General features: G+C 51.3%; 2 protein-coding genes across 2 annotated transcripts in view; both read right to left on the bottom strand.

Moving 5' to 3' along the window:
• The window catches only part of SLC13A4 (solute carrier family 13 member 4), a 34,893-nt gene extending 28,475 nt beyond the window's left edge, over positions 1 to 6,418 (bottom strand). Inside the window, exons 1-2 of the mRNA XM_084896591.1 lie at positions 5,646 to 6,418; positions 658 to 786 (exon numbers count right to left, since the gene is read on the bottom strand). Of these exons, the coding sequence (XP_084752717.1) occupies positions 658 to 786; positions 5,646 to 5,744 (228 nt within the window). The 5' untranslated portion in view covers positions 5,745 to 6,418. The remainder of the gene's footprint in view (positions 1 to 657; positions 787 to 5,645) is intronic.
• Positions 6,419 to 7,951: 1,533 nt separating this feature from the next.
• Positions 7,952 to 24,792, bottom strand: FAM180A (family with sequence similarity 180 member A). The gene is made up of 3 exons (XM_084896608.1): positions 24,457 to 24,792; positions 13,450 to 13,550; positions 7,952 to 11,748 (listed from the first exon to the last, which is right to left on the bottom strand). Exons 1-3 carry the CDS (start codon positions 24,530 to 24,532, stop codon positions 11,404 to 11,406), a joined length of 522 nt encoding a protein of 173 aa, XP_084752734.1. The 5' UTR covers positions 24,533 to 24,792; the 3' UTR covers positions 7,952 to 11,403.
• Between the last annotated feature and the right edge of the window lie 211 nt (positions 24,793 to 25,003).

Genomic DNA, 25,003 nt, shown 5'->3' with positions numbered 1-25,003 from the left:
CACTGCTCTCTGTAGCCCAGTTGCTAAATATCACCAAGCCACTTGGTCATATAGATAGCATAGGCTATATATATATATATATATATATATATATATATATATATATAATTTTTTACAGAGAGGAAGAGGAGAGAGGGATAGAGAGTTAGAAACATCGATGACAGAGAATCATTGATCAGCTGCCTCTTGCACACCCACTACTGGGGATGTGCCGCAACCAAGGTATATGCCCTTGACTGGAATCGAACCTGGGACCCTTCAGTCCACAGGCCAACGCTCTATCCATTGAGCCAAACTGGTTTCAGCTAGCATAGGCTTTTTTTACCTCAAATAATAAAACTTGCCCCTAGCTCTGCCAGTGTTGTCAGTCTCCAGCCCCAGCATAACAACACCTCACCCTTCACTGCCAATCTTCCTTTCCTTCTCCCAAAGTCATGTTCCCTCTCAAATTACCAAATGGGCAGTTTGATGATGGTCACTGGTGGAGGGAGAGGAACAGGGTCCAGAACAGCATGTGCAAAGGCTTAGTGCTAAGGGGTGTTCTGGAGGATGAAAAACCTTTTCCTTAAGTGCTTTGTGCATCTTCCTTAACCTTGAACCCTCTTTCACTGGCCTGGCATTGACCCAAGCTGGGGGCTGGGACGAAAGGGGACTAACCTCGCTGGATCGGAGGACTCCAAAGAACGGGTAGAGGAAGGCGGGCACCAGGGCTGCAGCTCCGAGAGGCACGGCCTCAGACACCCAGTACACAGCGGTCACGATCAGCACGTACGCACATGAAGCCTCCTGGAAGGGGAAGAAAGCGGGTGGTGAGTCACAGGGACAGCCACTGGCACTGAGAATCCAGAGGAGACCCAGGGCAGAGGCAGCAAGCACCCAGACTCCGACGTGGGCAGTGGGACCCAGGCCTCACAGGGGAGTGTGGTGGAAACGTGTGGGACCCGAACACAGGTGTGTGAAGTAATGGCTGCTCCTGAGGTGAATAGACGCCTGCCAGGCAGTTTGCATTGGCCTCCAACAGGGTGGCTCTCGGGCTGTTAGGACATTGTAGCTCTGCCGGTTCCTGAAGCTGTGCGGGGTTGGGACCAAAACCAACCACAGCGTTCAGGGCTGAGGTCATGTATATAAAGGTGGAGCTCCCAGGAGGATACTTTGATGTCAAGTTGATCGGACCATAGAGGTTCTTGGGGGTAGCTGAAAGTAGGGATCAATCTCTGTGATGGGTTCACATGAGAGCTCTGACATTGTCCCATTTGGGGCCAGCTAATTCCTGCCATGGGGGGCTGTCCTGTGCATGGTACGATGTTTAGCAGGATCCTTGGCCTCCACCCACTAGATGTAAAAGTCTCAATACATTGCCAAGTGTCCCTTGCAGGCAAAGGGGAATCAGTGTCCTAAGTGTCTGGTTCTCATTGCTCTGGGACTCCATTCCACCTGTTGGACACAGGAGGAAGCGTTCTTTTGAGAAAGGAAATACAGAGTGCTAGGACCTGGAAATGGATCAGTCTCCCTAGCACACTCATTTTGCTGGTTGCAAAGAATAAATTAATGCAACATTCTTATAAAAAAAAAAAATAGCCCTCCTTCATTTTGGCCTCCAGGAATACTGGCTTCCTGAAATGGTTAACGATCATTGGCTTACTGTTGGGAGAGGTCACTGTCCAAGGGTCTTAACAATGGACTCGGGGGGCCTCTGTGTAAAAGATCCAAGCTGACTGTGGGTTCCTCAAATTATACTTAGTTCTAAACCATCTGAGCTCGGAGCTGACCTGCCCTGAAGCTGGCTGGTGATCAAGGAACCTGACAAATTTTGTTCTGTTTATTTCTCCTTTGGGTTCAGAACAAGTGTCTTCACCCTCTCGCACAGAAGTTACAAAAGGTCGCCGTGATCAGTGACCCCAGGAGTGATGAACCCAGCTTGGCCGGATGTGCCCTTGCTCCCTCCTAACATGCGAGCATTACGGGGCTGGGGCTCGGGGAATGGGAACTAATCCCATCCATTGTTGACTGTAGCTCCCACTGAGAATTCCTCCGGGGCCAAAAGATCGCAGAGAAGTTAACATTTTTTTGGAAGTGCTGATAAGGCAACAGAACCACTAGTGGAAAAATAAAAAGGCTCCGTTTGGGAAAGAATGCAATTTAGAGAAATACCTCCTTTGTTGTAGATATAAAACCACCCAGAGGAGTTCAGTGCCCTTTAGCCCACTGAAGGCCACTGACTCCCAGCCTTTTCCTGGGAAGGAGACAGCATGGCCGCTCTTAGCTCCTGTTGAAGATAAAGGGGACAAGGGGACAGACCATCCCTCACTGAGAAATGCTTATTCCTTCCCGAGAACCTTCAGTCTTTCTTGTGCTGGTCATGTCAGGGCCACAAGTTCAGCGAGGGGAGACAGGGAGACAGACAGACTGAAAATGAGAGACAGAAACTTTCCTTGCACCAGGCACCATTTGGCTTTGAATTAGAAGAGTCTGAGTAAGCCAAGGTAAACGTTTTGATTGTAACTGTTGTTAAGAATTAGAATAGGTTACTGGAGCCACCTTCCCCCAGCAGTGTTAAGAACAGGAAAGCCTGGCTGGTGTGGTTCAGTGGTTGAGCATCTACCTGTGAACCAGGATGTCGTGGTTCCATTCCAGGTCAGGCACATGCCCAGGCTGCAGGCTTGATCCCCAGTAGGGGGCATGCAGGAGGCAGCCAATCGATGATTCTCATCGATATTTCTACCCCTCCCCTTTCCTCTCTCTAAAAATCAATCAATAAAAAGAACTGGATAAAGTACCAGCACTGTCACCTGGACTTTCAGAGGGCTATCCATATATTCCTCACTCAGTTCACCTGTGAAATTTACATAGACTTCCTTTTGCCCCTTCTCAGCCTCCTCAGAATTCAATAGTACGGTAAGCTTATATTCAGTCACCCCAAAAATACCCTGTGAAGTTTGATTACAGAGGTCCTGTGTCCCCACATCTGGCCTATAAATGGTGGGTAACTCAATGTTGGTTGAACTGAATTGGGCCCCTCTGTTGGCCAACAGCTGTCTGTTATCTACCAGAGAAAACGTTCTGAGAATTCCAGGCCCCTTATCACCGCCACTGGCCGGCAGGTGTGTAGGGCATGGCACGTAGTCAGGCTGTGTCTTTAAGGGAAAGTGTTGTCATTTGTGGGTTTTTTGCGCCTGTTTACAAATACGGGGGAGAGTTCAAAGTGGCATATCAGACGTTTCCTCTGCTGGGCTGGCTTCTTTCCTGGGACCTGCCTCATGGCTGTCTTGGCTCTTTGTTCATGCAGTGTTATCTCCTACCCGAGGACATCCCATCCAAACCTCACTGGAAGGGGCTTGTGGTCTATGTATTTGCTGTCATAGTGATGGGGAGGCCTTTTTGAAATCTACCTTGGGAGCTGGGTGTAACTTTAATCCGCCCTCCACCCCCGAAACAGGGCTTAGCTGTGTAACATGGTAAACTGAGTCTGGGCTCTGGTTTTGGAGAGCTGGACAGGAAAAAGGGAGGTCATTCTAACTCTTCCTAACATGTAGCTTGTCATTTTGAAGAACCATCAGAACCACAGGCGAGGAGCTGCTATCCAGGCCACTTCCCTTGGCTCCAGCCCCGAGCAAACAAGTCCATTTAGGAATCTGAAGGACTAAATGTCATAATCTAAAAATTGGATGCAAGGTAGAAGGATGGCGACCTCAAGCTGCCTTTCCATCATTGTAGAGGAAGAAGAGCAGGCCCTTGTTGACTCTGTGACACACAGAGGAGTCATCTTCGCCGGCCTCAGCTCTCAGGGCACCAGCCACCAGGCTCCATCTAGCTGGCCCGGGGGCTGTGGGGCCAACACATCTGCCCACCTCTAACCAGGGAACTGGCTGGGGAGCTCAGGGGTAGTGCATTTCTATTTCCTTAAGGCACTGGTCCTTAGCTGGGATATTTGGTAGTATCTGGAAGCACTATTGGATGTCATAGTGGGGGGCGGACAGTATGTGTGATTGGCACCTAATTGGATGTTGCTAATCAATGTACAATGCACAGGACAGCTCCCCCTAACCCTCCCCCCCCCTCCCCAAATGTCACTAGTGTGGCTATTGAGAACCCTGTCCCAACCTAAGGAGAAACTCAGTCTGAAAAAAGGGCCAAGTCAAGAAAGGGCGTGTCTCTAAATTAGTCTAAGTCCAGCTTTAAAAACATCTCTGCAAAAAGTGAGCAGAGCTCATCTGTCCTTCCCTTTCTCCCCTCACCACCCTGTTCTCCCTCAAATGTGTAGCTTATTTTGCCTACTTCAATAATTTATTATTTTTCTTTTTTGTGGACACTTCTTATTAGTCATTGGTAACTAAGAAGCTCAAAGACGGGGTCTCAGGATGAAATGTGGGGGACACTGCATCCTTCAGCGAGGTCCCCAAGGATGGGGCTGACTTCAGGGGACACAGGGGGCGCCTGATGCTGCTGTGGAGAAGAGGGCAGCGAGTCTCTGGTTAACAGCCCCTTATTAAACCCATTTGATGTTGAGTAAACAAGCGTGAAAAGAAAGGGGAACTGGGCCAGGAGAGCTGTCAGCAGTCATCGCCGCCTGCTGATCCCAGCCCGTTTTCAATCAGCGTCTCCCCGGCACTCTGGGGCCCTTATTCTACTAAAGATTTAAGCCAGTTTGTTATTAAGAAGAAACATCTTAATCCCCGCTATTGAACTTCATAGCTTAATCTTGGTTACCAGGTGACTCAGGAAGCTGTGTGGAGGGTGAGCTTCCCTCCCACAAACACGATTAACCTCTCTCAGCCTGTTTTCCCTAAAGTCTCAGGGGTATTGGTATATGGTGTGTGTGTGGGGGGTGGGGGGGGGAGGCAGGGGGGGGAGCCACTGAGGAGAAGGGAGGAAGAGGTAGAGGGAGAGGAGGGGCAGGATGAGAGGGCAAGGAAGGGAAGGGAGTCAAGCGATGGTCTGAGAAGCAAGACAAGTGCAAAACCAAAAAGCTGTGGCTCCTCTGCTCCCACAAACGGTCAAACACTAGGTCATGGTCTAGGGTTGGGGGCGCTTGTGTTTTTTTTGTGTGTGTTTTTTTATCATGCCATTTGATATTTCTCCTTTAAGAACACAGAGAAGACCACACAGAGGTTGCAAACAATGAAAAGGGGGTGGCCAGGGAGCAGGGCAAGATGCTGAGCTCTGCTTTCAATTCAAAGTTCAAAGTGAACTTTGGAGATGAAATGGACAATCCTGGTTATCAGAGCTGGAGACCCGCCACCAAAAGTCTGCCCCCACCCCCCACCCCCTCCTCAGTGTCCCCCGGGGAAGGCCGTCCAGCATCCCAGCTGCTCTCCCCTACGGATGGGCACATGCGAGTCCTGACAGCCGCCGGGTGAGGTGTCCTTATCAGCACACGGGCCGCCCTGGGTCAGGAAGGCCACTGATGTGTGGCACATCAGCCCGCTCAGCTGCCCTTCCTCTGGGGCGCGGGGAAGGGGGACTGGGAATGAGATAGGGGGCCGGGCATGGCAGCTTTTAGGAAGAAAGTAGTTCAGCCTCCTCCAGGAAAACACTTCCATTTCTTCAAACCAACAACAAAACAAGGAGAAGATACCTAGGCGCCCCCTCCCCTGCACCGCCTCCCCTGCCTGACCCCCGCCTGGCCCCGGGGACCGGGTACTCACGCTGCTGGGGTGGAGCATGGGCAGTGGCAGCAGCAGCAGCGGCACCAGGATGGACAGCAGCAGCTTCCTCGCCCCGAGAAGGCCCTTCAGCAGCCCCATCCCGGACCTGAGCGGAGCCCGCTGGGCGGCCAGATAGATGCCTTCGCGTGTTCAGAAGACTCCTCACGCCTCTCTCGCCTCCCGGAGTCCTGCGGCGGCGAGGGGCAGAACGGGAGGGCAGTTACAGCCCCGGCTGGCACAGAAGGCTGGGCGCCTCGCTCCTGTTTTAGGTGGGGTTGGTGAGCATGGTTTCACCAGCCAAAAGGAACCGGGGAGGGATGGTACCCCGAGGCATAGTGGGTCCCCTCTCTGCTGGGTCAGTAATAGAGTAACTTCATGCCAGGGCCAGCAAAGGACCCCTTAATCAATCAGATTCCCACCTCTTCGGTAGCTGGTTGGCCTTGAAGAAGTCATTGAAAGGCTTTAAAAATGTGAAGATACCAGGAGTACATCATGCCCTCCATCATTGTCTTCCTCTGTGGCCTCCTCCGGGCAGTGCCAGCTTCACTTCCTACCTGTGCTCCTTCACTGGACCCCTTCTTCCCTCAAAAAACAAACCAACCCTAGTACCCCCCTTTCCTTAAACCAAGGCCCCCCAAGTTCGCCAGCAGAGGATGCAGACTTCAGATAGGGCTGGCTTCTTTCCTGGCACCTGGCACCTTCACTGGGTTCAACTTTCTTTCCTTCAAATTGACTTTCCACTTATGATTTGCCTGGAGCCCGGGGCCTCTGGAGCAAGGGAAAAAAAAAAAAAAAAAAAAAAAAAAAAAAAAAAAAAAAAAAGTCCCAGACATTCCTAGTTGTCAGGGGACAAAATCTTGCTGGAGGCCCACCTTAACTTCCACTCACCTATAGGAAGCCGGACAGAGGCAGTAGCCCCGCCCATTCCCATAGCCAATCAGCGCGGCTTGATTGGACCCAGCAGGGACCTGCTGATTCTGCACAACTTAGGCAACTTGCAAAGCTTATTTTTGTTTCTCAGACATCCTAGGGGCTGGAGTGATGACCATCATTGGAAACCTAACCCCGCTTCCCCAAGCTCTGCTTTGCTGTAGGCAGGGGACTCTAGGACACAGACCTTGCCCTGGCAGGGCCACTGCTGCCTAGTCCTTCCGAGGAGGATGTGTCTGGTGGCAGGGAGAAAAGAAAAGATTAGCCGAAACCGGTTTGGCTCAGTGGATAGAGCGTTGGCCTGTGGACTGAAAGGTCCCGGGTTCGATTCCGGTCAAGGGCATGTACCTTGGTTGCGGGTGCATCCCCAGTGGGGGGTGTGCGGGAGGCAGCTAATTGATGATTCTCTCCCATCGATGTTTCTAACTCTCTATCTCTCTCCCTTCCTCTCTGTACAAAATCAATAATATATATATATATATATATATATATATATATATATATATATATGATTAATTCTGGAGACGTTTGCCCCAGAGTGCACAGGACGAACCCTTCCAGACTTCCCAGGTGGCACAGAGCGTTTGATAAAGTGCCCGGGTCAGCAGAGGGTGTCACTGTAAGAAAGCCCAGACCTTTCTAGAGAGAATTGGAAGGATAGCTGCCTATCTGGAAAAGTCTAGATGCCCGTCTCACCTCAGAGGCCTTCGGTGCCCAGATGTCAGTGGTCTTGCTGGCCTGAGTAGGTGCTCAAATGTTCTTCTCGGATGCTTTTTACCAGAGAAGACGCTGAGCAGAGTCCAGGGTTGTGCAACCACCTTCTCGTGAAATCATGGAATGTAAGGAATGGCGTTCCAAGATCAATAGCTGGACCAGTTGGAAATGGTCCCCAGGCTAAAGTTAAAGGGGCTGGAAAACTGACTCCAGAAAACCAGTTCTTCTTGACTTCTAAGGCAGGTGCGGCTGCGGATGGCCTAGGTCCCCTGAGAGATTATCTTTCTGTTATAGGATGGGCTGTGATGGCTTATCTCTTTAAATGCCCGGTAAAGACTACGGTATTTACCACTTTTGAACTTTTTTTTTTGGTGATGATTTTGAAACTCAGAATGGACAGTGCCACACGTATGATGTTTGGTGGCAAATATTAAAGAGACTGGATAATAATAAATAGCTGTGGAAATCAACGTTGCTGTTAAACCCACGAACCAGTTCAAATTTCATATGCAATGGAGTCATGGTTATAAAATTATTTGTGGGGGAAACAATTAATTTGTATTCAGACTAAAAGAGATAATCCGAGATAACAAAGATTTCACTGAGCCTAATAACTCCATCATGACTTATTTATTACACCATTAGCGAATATTTGTTAAATAAAATTAGGTAAGGTGAATGACACAGTAAGACCAGTAGTTCTTCAGAAGTCTAGCCACTTTTCAGTTGCAGAAAGCATTTTCCAGAATACAGCATTTAAGAAATGTAAGACAAATACCACTTATATGAGGTATTGAAAGTAGTCAAACTCTTAGAAACGGAACATGGGATGGTAGTGGCCAGGGGCTGGGGGACAGGAAAGGGGGTGTTATTGTTCCACAGATACCGTTTTTTTTTCAGGATGAAAAAATTCAAGAGATCTGTCACAGAAAAATGTGCATATAGTTAACTTTTAACATCTCCGTACAGTTAAAAATGGTTGGGATGGTAAATTTGTATTGTTGTTGTTTTTTACTATAATAAAGAAAAGTAAGACATCAAAATGGGTTAGGAAAGTAAGGGGTGCCATGTAAAGTCATTTAACAAGCATGTGATCTTAGACCAGTTCACCTGTGGCAATACCTTCTGACTGACCGCTTACGTGATTCTCTCTCAGCTGGAGTCCAGGGGAGGGGAGAGAGCAATGACAGCCCATAGACATTTTCCAAAGTCTCTTGAGTGACACCAGAGGTAGCCATGAGGATGCCAACCACGGAGGAAACTTCCAGAATTTCTAGACCCTCAAATTTCCACTACAAACACCACACCCCAAACTATCCTGTTGATGAGTAAATGGGACACATGGTGACTCGGTTGTGTCTGTGGTGTGTACAGTGTGGCATGAACAAGGCAGAATGGAAGGCTCTGTTTCTCTCCAGTCTTCTGCTTTCTTGTGCATGGGGCAGAGAGGTGGGGCTTGGGGTGGCGGTCATGAGCATTACATTTGATTTTGTATGTAAATGAAGTCATGGTTCTGTGGGTAAACAATTTGTATCCAGACTAAAATAGTGTTGAAGTATCTGGTTACTGAAAATGAAATGTTCTCTTGTCTTTAAGGCTTTCCTTGTTTCTATTTTTTTTTTTTTTTTTGTCATGTATTGCCACACAAATATGGACCCGGATGAACGAGTACAGAAGTGCCTTCACTGCTTTGTTGCAGGGTGAATGAACCACCACAGATGGCTCTCCCTGATCTGGGAATCATCCTCCCACTCACGGCCCCTGACTGGGAGCAGCCATGCATAGCATGACAGGGTAAGCAGGGGACCACTGGCGGGTCTGTCCAGCTGGTGACTGAAAGCTCTCAGACCCCCTTCTGATGGGATGGCGTCCCAGCATGGGATGCAAGACTGCTGTCAGGGTAGTAATTGCACAGTGCCTGGGGCCGAGGCCTCTGCTAACCGCTTTAGAATCTCACTCACGTCAAGAAGTACAGTGAAGGTAGATTGTGAGGTTGATCTGCCCTGTGGGCAGTCCCACCCCTGTCTCTACTTTGATCTTTGTTTTCATCAGGCAGTGATACCCACAGGAGGCCGAAAGCCAGGGCGCTCAGGGTAGATGCGGGCGGCAGAGATAGCGTGCAAATGTCAACCCCGGGGCGCCTGGAGCGGCTTCAAGAAATGGGGGCGAAGAGAATCAGAATCAAGCCCAAAGAGAGAGCTGCAGAGACACAAACTAAAATTAAAGAGTCCAGCAGAGCGACCTTGTCAAAGAGAACCGGTAATATGAGGAAGAAGAAAAATGAGCAAAAAAGCATTTCTCATCAGCGTGCATTTGAGGGAGGTAAATGAGCAGTGCCATCAGAGGATAGAAGGAGGGGGCATGAGTTATTGTCTTCTGCATCCGAGAGCATCAGGATGCAAAGCTGCGTTTTTCTCTGGCCCCTTCTTCCTGCATTCTAGTTTTTCTCCAAAAAGATCACGCAGCTCAGGCTGCTAGCAAAGCGCACGTGTTCAAAGCTTTTAAAGAAGTCCAGACCAGCTGTTGTGATCATCAGATGACAATTGTTAAATTTCAATTTCGAAATAAAATTTAGCCCAAAGAGTCCTCCCTCATTCAAGGATCACACTACGTGGACTTCAGCCTCCAGGGCCAGGCTGCAAAGCTAGGGGAGGCCAGAGCGGTCTCTGAGCAAGTGGGGACTCTTTACTGGAACCCAGATGCCTCGCTCAGCAGAGCCTTCATCTGGGAACTCTCAGTTAACACAGAGTTATAACAAGCCCAGCCATCCCGATTTTCAGGTGACGGAAGCTAAGAAAGAACAAAATGCAAGAAGCAAGCGATGTTGGTCACAGAGAAAAGCGCACTCTTCTTGCCCGTCAGCGAGGAAGGCAGCAGAACTCACCCCGAGACCGAGCGAGCCACGCCTGGGACCTGCCGGGCTGGCACAGTAGTCCAGCAGACCTCACAGTTAGATAAACAACTGTGGAAATGTCAGGAGTCGGAGAACCTTGGAGATTATGCTATCCAACTCCTTCCTTTGGATGGTTCAGAGCGACTAAATAAAAGCTTAAGGCAGTGGTCAGCAAACTGTGGCTCGAGAGCCACATGCAGCTCTTTGGCCCCTTGACTCAGTGTGGCTCTTCCATAAAATACCACGGCTTGGGCGAGTCTATTTTGAAGAAGTGGTGTCAGAAGAAGTTTAAGTTTAAAAAATTTGGCTTTCAAAAGAAATTTCAATCGTTGTACTGTTGATATTTGGCTCTATTGACGAATGAGTTTGCCAACCACTGGCTTAAGGCATTCCATCTGCGTGGTTTCAAAAGCTATCAGGTCAATATCGCTAACATGAAAAACTGTCCTTGAAAGGGTAAAATTCTGCCATCTGAAAACCAGTTGTATTTGAAGCAGCGAGTCTCTTATGATGCTAAGTAGTCTGATACTTAAAGAGTATTCGGGGGGGGGGGGGGGCCCTCTTTGCTAGCATGACTCTCTGCATTAGCTTGGCTTCTCTGTTGGTGGTAGACCAGCCCTCAGATAAGAAGAATCAAGACATACAGGTCAGACAGTTACCCGTTTTCTAACTCACTCTTCTCGGCCACTCTTAGAAAAAGTGAAGAGTCTATCCTTGGCTAACAAAGTTCTTATTTGCCTGTCGCTCTAGCTTTGTTCTTTCTTACTACAGAACCTTCAGAAAAATGTGCATTTAACTCAGCACCCCGATCTCTTAGGACCAAAGAACTCTGTCCCCCATCTCCCCACCATGCTCAAACCTCTATGATGTCTCCTCCAGCTCTGTCCTCCCTTGTGGGGCTTTGTGGCAGTCACGCAGTGTGGAAGCGGTCTTAGACTCTGCATGTCACCAGGCACACCGTTCGGCCTCTGCAGGCATCTTGAATGACCACTCCATCCCTTGCTTCCGGCCCAGGTCACCTTATGACATGAATCAGGTGCGCCTGTCAGGAAGCTACCACGGGTCAAGAGCGTGGGGCCGAATGATTACTTTATCTCTGCTACTCTGAGCTGGCGGCATGTGCTTTGTTGCTGGTCCCTATAAACGGAGTGGAGAATGAAGAATTTCTGGATTACTGTGTGTGCTGGGCCCCGCTCCGAGGTCCTGGGGTGGGCCAGCCTCTCAGGCAGACACTCTGGAGCCTGAGGACCGCAGCAGGTCCTGCCTCAGGGCCTGGAAAAGGCTGAGGAGGGACTGGGCCCAGATGTCCTTCTGATGCCCTCGGGACAGGGCCGTGCGGTAGGCCGCGTAGGCCAGGGTCAGCGCTGTCCTTTCAAAGTCCTCTTTCTTCAGGAGGCCGGGGAGGCTGGCGAGGCTGGCGCTGAGCCGGCGGATGTCCGGGATGCGCTTGGGGATCACGTCGTTGCAGACGGTGCGGAAGGCGGAGGCCTTCCTGAGAGAGGCGAGCTCCTCGTCCTTGATGGAGATCTGCAGGTCAGGGCTGATCTCCAGCTCGGCCAGCAGGAACTGGGAAGAGACATGAGGGACGGAAACACATGAAGCATCGGGGCATTGCTGAGGACTCCATTGTTCCCATCCTCACACACGCCTTCATGTGGGGAGGCTGCTGTGGAAAGAGCTTTGGAATCCAAGAGACCTGGGTTCCAGTTCTGACATTTCCCACCCACTTGGGTGACTTACTGAACTTCTCTGAGCCTTATTTTCCTCCTCTGTGAAACGGTTAGTAGCAACAATACTTTACAGAGCCGAAACCGGTTTGGCTCAGTGGATAGAGCGTCAGCCTGAGGACTGAAAGGTCCTGGGTTCAATTCCGGTCAAGGGCATGTATCTTGGTTACAGGCACATCCCCAGTGGGGGATGTGCAAGAGGCAGCTGATCGATGATTCTCTCTCATCAATGTTTCTAACTCTCTATCCCTCTCTCTTCCTCTCTGTGAAAAATCAATAAAATATATTTTAAAAAAAATACTTTACAGGGCTATTGTGGGAAGTAAATAAGACAAATAGGAACACCCTGGTACAAACACTGTCCCTGGCACAAACGACTATTTATTATTTCCGGTGTCCCAGATGAACCCGTTCTTCCCTCTCTCCCTCCCACCCACCAAAGGTCTTCTAAATCATGAACTACTTCAGGTAACTTTAAATCAGAAGCGGGGGATTGAAGGACGCAGAGAACGGTGCTAGGAATTAAGTGGGATACAAAGATCTGTCCTCGCTTCTCACCTGTTCTTTACGCGTGGGGGCGGGGCCTGCCACAGGCATCCCTCGCTCAGGGCTGGGCTCGCCTCGGGACCTAGTAAACACCTCCTGGACTCGGGGTTCTAACTTGTGTCTGCTTGCAGCTTCCCCCGCTCCGTCCCTCTCCATGCTACTGTCTTCTCAAAGGGCCCTGTGCTGTGCCTCCCATGTCCAAGACTCGGTGGAGCTATGCATTCTCAGTGAGTTCCCCGGGGTAGGACCTGGCTGCAGCAGCTGTCTCTTTCTTAGCCGGAGAGTTCTGGAACATGGAGGATGCCAGAGGATGCCAAGGCAAGGGGGCAGGGGGAATTTTGGAGATCACTGTATCCCTCACTTAACATTTGAGGAGATCCAGGCCCAGAGACGCGGTGGCTGACACAAGGTCACATGGCTCATGAGTGGCAGGACCAGAACTAACGCTCAGACCATGAGCCTGGAATTTTACTGCTGAATCGGATCAAGAGGCCTTGGGAAAGTGACCCGTGGTTTGGAGAAGCGGGTCTGAGTGGTGGAGATGAGGGGCAGAGGAAGAGAGCCTTTGGGGTGCCCAGGTGGTCAGAAATGGGGCTGTCACAGTGGGCAGTTACCTGAGACAGACAAGCGGCTTGGCATTGCCTGAACCCTGTGATGAGTCCTGCCTCCTGGCATTTGCTGGAGACTGTTGACTCTGCTACTGTGCTGGGAGTGGCACCCTAGGGCCCAACCTAAACCTCTAATTTCGTCTCTGGTGACCTCATAATGCCATCACTCCCTGTTTGGCACATGGGAAGGGAGGGGAGATACGAGAAATACCTTACTCTGGGATGGCCACGATTGGATGGCCTCAAAAGGGAGTCTAGGCCAGTCCCCAAGGTTGAGGGGAGACACTCACACACACGCTCATTTTCAGAGGCTCAGGTCATTCCTCCAACACACAGAAAAGTTGCAATGCCTTTGGGGTGATGTGGCCACTTGCGCCACTGCCTACCTCATAGAGCAGTTCTACTTCCTCCAGGGAGCTCTGCAGGACGGGGTTCAAGGGCATTGAGGATGATCTCTTGGGCCGATGGGCGGCAGGGAACAGCACGGCTGCAAGAAACAAAGGAAGAGGCTCCAGCAGCTGTGCACGTGGCCTTCCCCTCCGTAACCTTGGGGTCAGCCAGCTGGTCTCGCATGTGAGGGACTGGGAGCTGTGGTGTCAGTGAGCGGGAGAGGGGGCAGGCAGCTCTGATGTGTCCCGGAAGCCCCCGGGTGTGTCAGACGTTCCTGTGTCAGACCAGAGATTTCCAACATGGCTGCTCACCAGAACCAGCCCAGAAAGCTTGGGAAGCCAAAACTGGTTTGGCTCAGTGGATACAGCGTTGGCCTGCGGACTGAAAGGTCCCAGGTTTGATTCCGGTTAAGGGCATGTACCTTGGTTGCAGGCAAATCCCCAGTAGGGGGTGTGCAAGAGGCAGCTGATCGATGATTCTCATCAATGTTTCTAACTCTCTATCCTTCTCTCTTCCTCCCTGAAAAAATCAATAAACACATATTTTTAAAAAAAGAAAGAAAGCTTGGGAAAATATAGGCTGTCCCCCAACATGTATACGCACACTCCGAATAATTACAAAGGCAGTGTTTATTAAAATACATTTCATCTTCAAAGTGGAGCCATCAGCTGTTAAAGTATGCATCCATTTTTTGGACACCCTGTATGTAGTGTACAGGGGCCAACAAAAGCAGGTTTATGGTTGTTTGTGTGGAGAAAGACATGCAGGCCATGATTATTGCAATAGCTTTTTTAACTCTGTTTTTCAAGTACTCATAACAGTAAACCTACTTTTGCCCACCCCATATGTCGAGGGAACTTCTGTTAAAAATCAAACAGAGCCGAAACCGGTTTGACTCAATGGATAGAGCTTCGGCTTGGGGACTAAAAGGTCCCGGGTTCGATTCCAGTTAAGGGCATGTACCTTGGTTGCGGGTATATCCTCAGTAGGGGGTGTGCAAGAGGCAGATGATCGATGACTCTCTCTCATCAATGTTTCTAACTCTCTATCTCTCTCTCTTCCTCTGTACAAATCAATAAAATATATTTTAAAAAATCAAACAGAAATGAGCAAACAACAAACCCCTTCACACTGTACAATTGAGCCCCCTAATGATACTGTTCTCTGAGAGTGATGCCCATGTTAGCGCCTGGTCAGTATGAGGGGCTAGTTTATGTTTATTGTGAACCCTTCTCATCAGAAGATCAGGCTGCTGGCTGTTCCCCAGCCGTCTGATGCACAGCTGCTGAGAGTCTGCACACAGGTGACAGAGGAAGGGAAGAGAGCTGCCCAAGACCCTGACAGGTGGCTCTGGGGGAGCGAGGAGCCAGGCTCAGGGTTCCCCCCAGGACCAGCGGACTTAGAAATGCATTTGGGACCAAGTCAATGACTTGTCAATGCTGTTTCTTGGTGGTTGCATTTAGAAACAGCAGCTGGAGGAGGATGGATGGGCTGCTATGCTGCTACGGGTAGAGAGAACTAGGACCTTATGAGGCTACGTCAAGGAGGAGACAGAGTGTTACTGAGTGCAGGAGTACCGTATTTTCCAGCGTATAAGACGACCCCCTAATTTTACAGTTAAAACATAGGTTTAGGCCTATATTCGCTGTATAAGACTACCCCCCACTTCCGAGGCAACACCAGTTCTTTTTTTAATAGACCGCCTCTCTGACTCTGGCCAATCTGAGCAGGCTTTTTACTGGAACACAGTGTACATGTTCTGTACCCGAAGCTACACTGTGTTCCAGTAAAATGCCTGCTCAGATTGGCCAGAGTCAGAGAGGCGGTCTATTAAAAAAAGAACTGGTGTTGCCTCGGAAGTGGAGGGTAGTCTTATACAGCGAATATAGGCCTAAACCTATGTTTTAACTGTAAAATTAGGGGGTCGTCTTATACGCCGGAAAATACGGTAATCATTATATGTACATGCAGTTCTCTAGGTCCTATCAGGCCGGGAGCAGACAGCCGTGCCTACCCCTGCGGCCCCATGATGGCCATGCCTGCTGCCAGCTGATAGGAAACGGCACCGCTTCTTGCGCCTAAGGTAACTGGGACCAGGGCGATACGTCAAATATTAAATCATTAGTCAGATCCCCCTTAATCTTAGATGCTGACTCTTCTTTCTGCTGCCGTCCAAAATAACTATTTAAGCCCTGACAGAGGTCGAACCACCAGAATAGCAATTAAAAACAAAACATAAGCCAAAACCGGTTTGGCTCAGTGGTAGAGCGTTGGTCTGTGGACTGAAAGTTCCCAGGTTCAATTCCAGTCAGGGGCATGTACGTTGGTTTCGGGCACATCCCCGGTAGGGGGTGTGCAAGAGGCAGCTGGTCGATGTTTCCCTCTCTTCGACGTTTCTAGCTCTCTATCTCTCTCCCTTCCTCTCTGTAAAAAATCAATAAAATATATTTTTAAAAAATCGGGACGTCTGTTCACCTTAATAAAATATATTAAAACAAACAAACAAACAAAAACAAAAACAAAAAAAAATACACACAAAACGTAAGTAATTGCATAGAGAGATTTCCCAAATGCATAAATGAGGAAATAAGATTCTCTCTATGGCTTGGTACCTTGAGTCCAAGAGCAGTACATGGACACATTGTACCACCTGAGGAGTTTATATCTAGGAAGCACTTAAAATAAATCATGTCATTTAAAAAAAGGAAGAAAAAGGTACAGCCCAAATGCAAAGCTCACTCCCATCGGAGGCCTTGTAGGCTCGTCTGAGGAGATCAAGGCAAAGCAGAGACACAAGAGGTTGTGTGCTCTGACTCTTGTTGGCGGGAGAGGACACCAGGACCAGAGCTGGTCCAAGACCAAGATGTGACCCGCTTCTGGGTGCTCCTCCCACGAAAGTGTGATGAACCCTCTTCTCGGGATAAGACCTGAGAGCAATTTTACTTCTTTAACTCTTCTTCCAGCCTTTCTCTTATTGTGACACTAAAGGCATCGGTGGCCTTAAAACATTCCCACCCGGCAGGTGAGGGGGCCAGCGGGGACGCGTGTCCCAGCACGGAGCCTTTCTGCTGCCGTCAGTCAGGCCGGGGCTGCCTCTGGGAAGGTTACCCACCCGCTAGAGCTGCCTTTCTTCACCCAGTCATTTCCCTGGGACAGGACACTCCAACATGCTCGCCCAAGGGCCCCTCATCCTCAAAGAGGTGGGGAGGAAATACCTCCTGACTCAAAACCAAGGTTCATCATGGAAGCGTTGTTCCCAATAGCCCTTGTTCTCGTCGTTTCAAAATAATGACAGAGTTTGGGGAAGATTGCGAGAGATGGTTCCGCCTCTAGACCAGCCAGGGGAGGGACAATTGTTTCAGAAAGTATGTTGGGAGCACAGGAATCTGAAAAGGGGGCCTCGCCCTTCTCCCTCCTTCAGCCAGTGCCCCAGCCTCCTGCAGGCACCCCTGGCATTGCTGCAGCCGCTTTGACTGCGTGTGGCAGGCACAGGTGCAGTGAGCTCTAGGTGGCCATCCCAGCGCTGCCCGGGCCTCCCTCCTCAGCAACGGGACAAGGTAACTTCCTCTCCCCTGGGCACGCTGCAGGCTGGCTGCTCCCTGTCCAAACATTCAGGCGCAACGCTAACCTACAGTCACTCCCGGTATTTTTGCCCATCGAGGTGAAGCCTGGACCCTGCCAGAATGTAAGCGGCCGAACAAAGGCTGGCCAGCTGCCAGAGGGGCGTAAAAGCTTTAACTACACTCGCTCCCGCTTGGCGGGAAAAACAGCCCTGTCTCCGGGAAGCCTTCCCGTGAGCCCTCCGCCCACCGCGGTGCCTCCTCTGTCCTGTGGTGTCTGCGTCCGTCCTACACATCCCACACCTGCCCGCAACCGCCAGCCTTGCACTTGTCCTCGGTGACTGCGTGACTCGGTAGCTGGGCTCTGAGTGCAGGCCCAATCCTCTATTTTGAAATGATTTACAAAAAACCCAGCTATAAAAAATAAAAAAAATAATTAAAAAAAGGGCAACAACCAAACACAACATCTCTTCCATGCATGCTTTGCTGGGTTTGCTTCCTTTCCCTGCCGTCTCATCTCCCAAATTTGTGGAGGTCACTTTGGGTTTAGCTCCTCCTCACTGTCGGCTTTGGGGCAGCCTAGTCTTCCCAGGGCTGAGAGGAGGAGCCCTGAGCTGCCATCAGCAGAGACTCCTCCTCTGAGGGAGGAGAGAGGGGGGGCAGGCTGGGGCAACCAGGGCCTGGCAGGAGGACCCCGAGCCCACCTATGTACCACCTGAACAGTGACTGAGCTGCTGGTACACCTTTTTGTCAAAATCACTGCCTTTGTGTACGTTTTTGGTGTAAAACTGGGCCAGTTTGTTTCTTTGTTCTCCACTCAGCGCTCCACGCCCAGCCCAGTCTCCAGTGATTTCTTCAGGATGTGACTGCCAGGAGGGCCACGCGGTGTGACCAGGAGACCAGGGGGCGAGAGGACTCCCAGAATCCCGGTGTCACGCACGGCTGGCCGTGGGGTGGGGCTGTGAGCTGTCTCCTCCTCCTGCACTCCCTGTACCGCTGAGCCTCGGGGAGAGATTGAATGGTTACGATACTGTCAGATAGACCAGCACAAAACAAATGATTCATTCGCCGAAGGCCATGCCACATGCACTGAGTTAGTGCAGAAATTGGGCCCAGACGGGCAGGAACCCTGTGTCACAGCATGTTCTGTCCCTGTCTTCTGTGGAAAGGCACATTGGGACCTCAGGCCGAAGTTGTTAAAATGTGAGCTCAAACGTAACAACAGCTCACAAGCCTACGGGTGCCCATCAGCGTGCTTTGTGCTTTCCATGTGCACCTTGTGAGGTAAGTATCCTATCCGGTGCGGAGATGAAGAAACTCGGAGGTTAAGAAACTTGTCCGATGCCGAAACCGGTTTGGCTCAGTGGCTAGAGCGTCGGCCTTCGGACTGAAAGGTCCCAGGTTTGATTCCGGTCAAGGGCATGTACCTTGGTTGCAGGCACATCCCCAGTAGGGGGTGTGAGGAGGCGGCTGATCAATGTTTCTCTCTCATCGATGTTTCTAACTATCTATCCTTCTCTCTTCCTCTCTGTAAAAATCAAAATATATTAAAGAAAAGAAAAAAGAAAAAGAAAGAAAGAAACTTGTCCGAAGCCATCGGATTTGCTTGCTCTAGGGCTGAAATGAAAACCCAGATCTCAGGCTCCAAAACCCACTCGCCAATAGGTGAACAATGCTATCTTTTTGTAGGCACATCTGCCAAAGACCGGGTGTTCCTCAGTTCTGAATCACTACGGGAAGGATAATGTGCACGGTGAATGAATGAATAGATATGGGATGTAACATAAATCAAGAACACATTAAAAAAAACCTCTAACTTTGATTTATAATGTGCTCTGCAATGTCAGGGCCTACAGCCCTGTGATCGCGCTCTGACACGTGTCCTCCCCTCCTCTGCCCCCTCTTTGCTCCTTCGCAATCACTTGGCATAAAGCACAGCCCGCCTCCTCACCTTTCCCACCGGCACCGGTGCGCCTGAACGTGGCTAGAGGACGCACACGCGTGGTCTCACTTGAAATCCCTCATTATTCTCACACAGGCCCTGACATGCTTCCCGACCATTTCTCCCATTTCTTGCTCCATTTCACTGTGACATGGACGACGATTTCACCCCATCTGCTTCCTCCTTACACCAGTCACCTGCCTCTTGCCCAGACACTGCTTCTGTGACTGTGGGCACTCCTGTCTAGACCCCACTTTCCCACAAGTGTGAAGTCTCCGAGAAAACTGGTGCTCACCTCTCCACCCTTCTCTCCTACGTGGTTCCTTTTCCCTCTCCACTGGATCGTTCACGTCAACATGAAAACGTGTCACTTCTTCGACTAAAAAAAATCTTGCCTCGCTGTCTACTCTTCCTCTTCCCCCCTCCCCCCCTCAGATCGCAGAGTTCTAGCCTTGTCTGGGAGCATCTCCTCTCTTAGCCTCACTTCCCTATTGACTTCCAGCTTGTTCTTTCCAGGCCAGACTTCTATAGATGCACCTGCGTACAGGAACCTCCTTTTGAGCATGTTACAGTTATCTCTCCTGATTCCCGGGCCAATCCTAGCCCCCAACACACACACACACACACACACACACACACACACACACACACACATCTCCTGATTCTCTGCCTTCCTCCCATCTCTCTCCGTTGCTCGGGCCCAAAACCTGGGAGCCGTCCTTGGCTTTTTCTTTCACATCCCGAGTCTAACTCATCAGCGAGCCTTGTTGGCTCTACCTTCAGAATGGATCTGGAATCTGGCGACTTCTTGCCACATCCTTGCTAGCTCCCCGGTCCAAGCCTTGAGCGCTTCTCCTGCTGGTGCCTCTGCCTTCATCCTTGGCTCCCGCCCTCCTCTGTTCCTAACGCAGCCGCTAAAGTGATTCTGTGCAAACACAGGCCAGATGCCACTCCTCTGCCCAGGACTCTCGAAGGCTTCCCAAAGTTCTTCAAATGCCAGCCGGTGCTACAGGATGTGACTTCTCACCCGCTACCTTCCCCGCTCATGGCCCCAGCCACAGGCCCTCTCACTGCTTCTTGAGCCCCGGGGGCGCTTCTGCCACAGGCCTGTGCACTTCTGTTCCTTCTGCCTGGAACACCCACAGTTCCTTCAGGTCTTCAGTCGCCGCCTCGGGGAGCCCTCCCTGACTACCTTATTTAAGATGATAGTCCTGGGTACCCTCTGTTCCTACTTTTATTGCCATCTGACAAACCAGACGTTTTATTTCTATGTGTGTCTGTTTCCCATCACTAGAATGTCAGCTCTGCCAAGGCATGGGGTGTTGTCCCTTTTGGCCACTGGATTCCCAGTGCCCAGCTTCCTGCCCAGGACTGTTTGTTGAATGAATAAATGATTCCATAGAAACACATGAGCGATCTTCCATTCTTGTCCAACCATGTGCTTCACTAAGCCTTTCTCTTCCTAACAGGGTGGTTTTAGAACTTAGTCGCAGTTGCAGGTCCTGGCTCCTTATCAGAGAGCAGGTGTGGTCTCCGGAAGCCCGAGGCCTGCCTGCATCTCCCAGGAGCCCCTGCTCTGGCCGGGAGGACATGGTCTCAGGCACGGCGGGCACCGTCCCCAGGTCTCAGCCCTCCAAGCCCTCTTGCTCAGACGCAAGGGCCAAAGCTTCCCTAAAGGAAGGAGCCTGTTTTGACTTGGAACCCGGCCTTCCCTTCATTTAAAAAAAATATATATATATATATATATATTATTGATTTTTTACAGAGGAAGGGAGAGGGATAGAGTTAGAAACATCGATGGGGGAGAAACACGGATCAGCTGCCTCCTGCACACCCCCCACTGGGGATGTGCCCACAACCAAGGCACATGCCCTTGACCGGAATCGAACCTGGGACCTTTCAGTCTGCAGGCCGATGCTCTAGCCACTGAGCCAAACCAGTTTCGGCTCCCTTCGTTTTTTTGTGGGTTTTTTTTGTTTTGTTTTTGTTTTTGTTTTTGTTTTGTGTGTGTGTGTGTGTGTGTGTGTGTGTTTTTTTTTTTTAATAATCTGGGATAAGAACCGCCTCTTCCTCCCACCCCAAGAGGTTCCGTGTACCGGACCCGGAGCCGTATCAAGCACCCCTTGGGTCCCCAGGAGCTGTACCCGGCGCCGGTGCCGGGCTTGCTGGAGGGGGTCGGGCTGCAGCCCGCTTCGCGCCAAACACAGGGACATTGTTAATGCATCAGGGGGAGCCGCGCTGTGGAAAAGGCCTGGGTGTGGAAAGGAGAGGCTCTGGTTTTTCAAAGATCATTTGCCAGATCCTACTGATGTCATTTACTTGCTGCTCCAGGGCCAGCCCTTTAGAAACAGCGATCTTCTGAGCGGCGGGCTCAGCCCCGGGCGCGCTGCTGGAAGGGCGTCTGGGAGCCCAGCCCGCTCGGCGGCTCCCTGGCTCCTCCTGGCCAGACGGTCCTGCCGCCCCAGGGGTCTGGGGGCTGCTGGGAGAGTGGGAGGGTGAGTGACAGCCAGACTCTGAGGCCAGAGCAGGTGGGGGTCAGAATCCAGCTGGGTCCTTGCCGCGGGGTGATCTGGGCACATTCCCACCTCCCTTCCTCCGTGTCCTTACCTGTCCCTGGTCAGCATAGCACCGGCTCCCGGAGTGACTGCGGAGTAAGTGGGGCCACTCTAATGCTCCCCCCAATCCGTCAGCACCTGCTAGACACCCACCTCAGGCCCTTGGCTTCATCCTGATGCAAGGGCAAACCCCAAGACAACGGACACGGGGAGATGACAAATCCCACCACGCACCGAGGGCCACCCTTCCCTATGACACTGCTTCAAAAAGGAACAATTTGCCTGAAGGTGTGGCTCAATGGTTGAGCAGCGACCGATGAACCAGAGGTCATAGGTGGATTCATGCCTGGATTTGGGGCTTGATCCCCAGTGAGGGGCGTGCAGGAGGCAGCCAATCCATGATTCTCTCATCTTTGGTGTTTCTATCTCTCTCTCCCTCTCCCTTCCTCTCTGAAATCAATAAAAGCATATATTTTTAAAAGAGAAATAATTTATATGTATTTAATAAAAATATATTTACACGGTAATTAATGCATATATTCTCTCCCCCCCCCCCCTCCTCCAAAGACTGGCCGGTGGTCTCCAGCCCCCGGCATTGCTCCGGCAGGAGCTGGGGCTGCTGGGACTGGGCCAGGTGTGCCCAGTTGCCGGCGGGCCACGCTCACCGCAGGTGAGTCACTTGGTCTGAATCACGCTAGTGGGGCTGGAACAGCGACCTGGCACATGGAAAGCTACCTCCCAGGGCCGAATCCTAGAGAGCGCTTCTCAGGGGAATGACCGGTAAGAAAAGGGGTGTCCTGACCACAGGGTGTGTTCCCTTGGGTTTATCTCTACATTTCCACACGTGGGGGGGTTGTGGGGGGAGAGAGGTTGTGCAGGGGTGGGGAGAGTGGGAGAGGGCACAGGCAGGAGGGTGGAGAGGGGGTGGGGGAGGAGGAGGGCTGGGACGGGGTTGTTGGAGGAGGATCTTAGAGGGGTGGTCACCCTGAGGCTGTTTCCAAAGGGAATTAGGCCTGGGTTTGGGGTGGGATGGGGTAAGGATGAAGGTGAAAGGAACAGTAAGTACATCTGGAAAAATGGTTTATATTTGGGTGTGACTCCCATTTCGGCAATTTAAGTAGGGAAAAAATGTTAAACGTGAAGAAAGATGCACTATGTGGAAGGCTTTGATGAGGGCTGGAGCGCTCCGTATCTTTGTTGACTGCGCACTGACGTGCACCAGTAATCCAGTGCTTAGCACCGGCTGCCTCACCGCCTCTTGCCTGGGCCTCTCGCCTCTAGGTCGCTGGGCCCGCTTCCTGGTTGTCTTGTTTTTGGGGTAGCCCTTCCCCAGTGAGGGCTGGGTGGGGCCGGAGCAGTTGCTCCCAGGATGTTGCTATAAAACTGTCTGTTGAGAATCTCAAGCTATTTTTTTTTTTAATAGAATGATTTAATTTTTAAGTGGCTAACATTTATATAGCGCTTCATCGTTTACAAAGCATTGTACATTTTTAACCTGAGTCTCACAACCACACAGGGAAGGTAAGTTTTGGTATTGCTACTATGGTATCTGTTAGTGAGCAAAGGCTCAGAGAAGTTAAAAGACTGGCCAGAGGTCACACAGCCCCGTCAGAGGCAGAGTCCAATTCTGTGAGATCCTCGTGGGGTAGCTCCTGACGTGGTTATCGTGTTTACAAGCCTGTTGCAATCAGATCATCTCATCAGGCTTTCGAACAGCCTAGAGTGGACTGTATCACCTTTCTTATAGGCTAATTAAGAAAGGCCCCTAGGGTCACGTAGGGAGAGTGGCAGGACATAGCTCCAATGTCTCTTTGCTCTCTGTTTCCTTCCAACTGTTGCCCCAAAGTTTGTCCACACGATGAGCAGGGTGGTGTGCGTGTGTGTGTGCGTGTGTGTGTGTGTAGTGGTCTTACTGGAAATAAAGGAAAACGTTCCATTAATTATTGACCCCAGGGCAACACTCATTTCACAGCTCAGTTCAGAGAACTGGCGAGTCCCTAGCCTCAGGCGTAAAAATGAGGGAAGAAAGCCCCAAATAAGTGCAGTGCCCAGCCCCCTCCATTCCAGGACCATCTGCTCTGTGCCCTCTGTCCCCACCCAGCCGGGCCTTCCTCCCTGACACTCTCCTTGGGACCCGGGAGGCTCATCTCCCCCCACCCCCCCATGCCAGTCCTGAGCCTCGTTTGGATCTCTCTAAACACCTGAGCCTGCCTCTTCCCCGTTCTTTCTGGGAGAGAGACCTTAGTTGACGTTAGGGGCTGGGCGGGCAGATGTCAGTCCAGATCGGCATGAGCGGTCAATGCTCTGGGTCCTAACAACGATGAACTCCCACTGGCTGGGGGTGCTGTCGCCGTCGGCCACCTGGAGCTGGTCCTGGGCAGATGGCATGTGGCTCTGAGGGACTGTGTCCGAGAAGGGCTGGGCGCTGGTGGGGGCGGCAGGCAGGCAGACACAAGGATGCTGAAGACTTTCCCTTCCTCTCCTGCCGCTGGGCCTGCTCTGCCTGCTGCAGAGAGTCCACTCCAGCCAGGCCCCCAGGGAGCAGCTGTCACCCCTGCTCCCAGGCGTTGGCACATCTCACCTGGACACCTGCTCTCCGCACGCCTGCCCAGGGCAGCAGCCTGGGGGAGGGGAGCTGGGGATGGGGTGGGGAGGTCTGTGTACCCTCCAGGAAGCAAAGAGGACTTGGCCCTGGCGTCCAGAGAGGGATGCCCCCTGCCTTCCCACCTTGACCAAGTCCCCTCAGCGCTTTGGTCTCTTTCAGTGTCATGTCCCCCTTCACCTCCCAGCACCTCTCACTTGTCAAGAAGCACAAAGCCATCCCCAGAGATGAGATTAAAGGAGGAAATGGGGTTTCTAATCCCCTCTCCCCAATTCCTAGTTGTATTAAAAAAAAGAAAAAGAAAAGAATGATGAGCATCAGACAGATAGTAAAAAGCAACTCACCCCTGCTCCACCTGTGGGACACGGTGGCCTGAGCATCGTAACACAGCAGCAGCAGCAGCAGCGTCCTCCAGCACATCTTCTCCTCCACGCAGGTGAGGGCTCGCCTCAAACCCAGGGGGACCCCAGGAGCTACAGGTGTGCCCGTCCCTGTCCTCCAGGAGCCGGCACCGCTCTTCCCACCTTTCCCTCTCCCCAAGAGCCAACGCCCTCTCCCGCCTCAGAGGGTGGAGGCAGAGGCTGCCTCCTGGGGGCGAGGGCGGGGGACCTGTCTGTCGGACTCTCCCTGGGATTGGGGGACTGGGCGGCCACAGAGAGACTCTGTTTTTGAGCACATCTGGAGTGACTCACGGGGCATGTGATCTCCTTGGCACTGGGCTGGACAAATATAAATCTGCACTTGAGTTCCATGTGTTGGATGCGCCCACTGGAATTTTTCTTTAGCAAACAGACTCGTGGAACTTGTTAGAGAGCCCGGCGAAGAGCTGGCTGCCGTCCCTGTCCGCACACATACCAGAGCCGGGGCGAGGGCTGCAGTGGGAGGCGGCAG

Source organism: Pipistrellus hanaki (assembly GCF_964339955.1).
Source record: "Pipistrellus hanaki genome assembly, chromosome: 10".
Lineage (NCBI taxonomy): Eukaryota > Metazoa > Chordata > Mammalia > Chiroptera > Vespertilionidae > Pipistrellus > Pipistrellus hanaki.
The sequence above is the reverse complement of the archived record's forward strand: the minus strand, read 5'-3'. Positions and strand labels throughout refer to the sequence as shown.

Bases quoted from the DNA above. Each gene is read 5' to 3' on its own strand.
- FAM180A (XM_084896608.1), bottom strand. From the start codon at position 24,532: ATGTGCTGGAGGACGCTGCTGCTGCTGCTGCTGTGTTACGATGCTCAG. The intron at 13,551-24,456 runs GTGAGTTGCTTT...TGTTTCTTGCAG, and splicing joins GTCCCACAGGTGGAGCAGGG to CCGTGCTGTTCCCTGCCGCC. The intron at 11,749-13,449 runs GTAGGCAGTGGC...GTCTCTTCCCAG, and splicing joins AAGTAGAACTGCTCTATGAG to TTCCTGCTGGCCGAGCTGGA.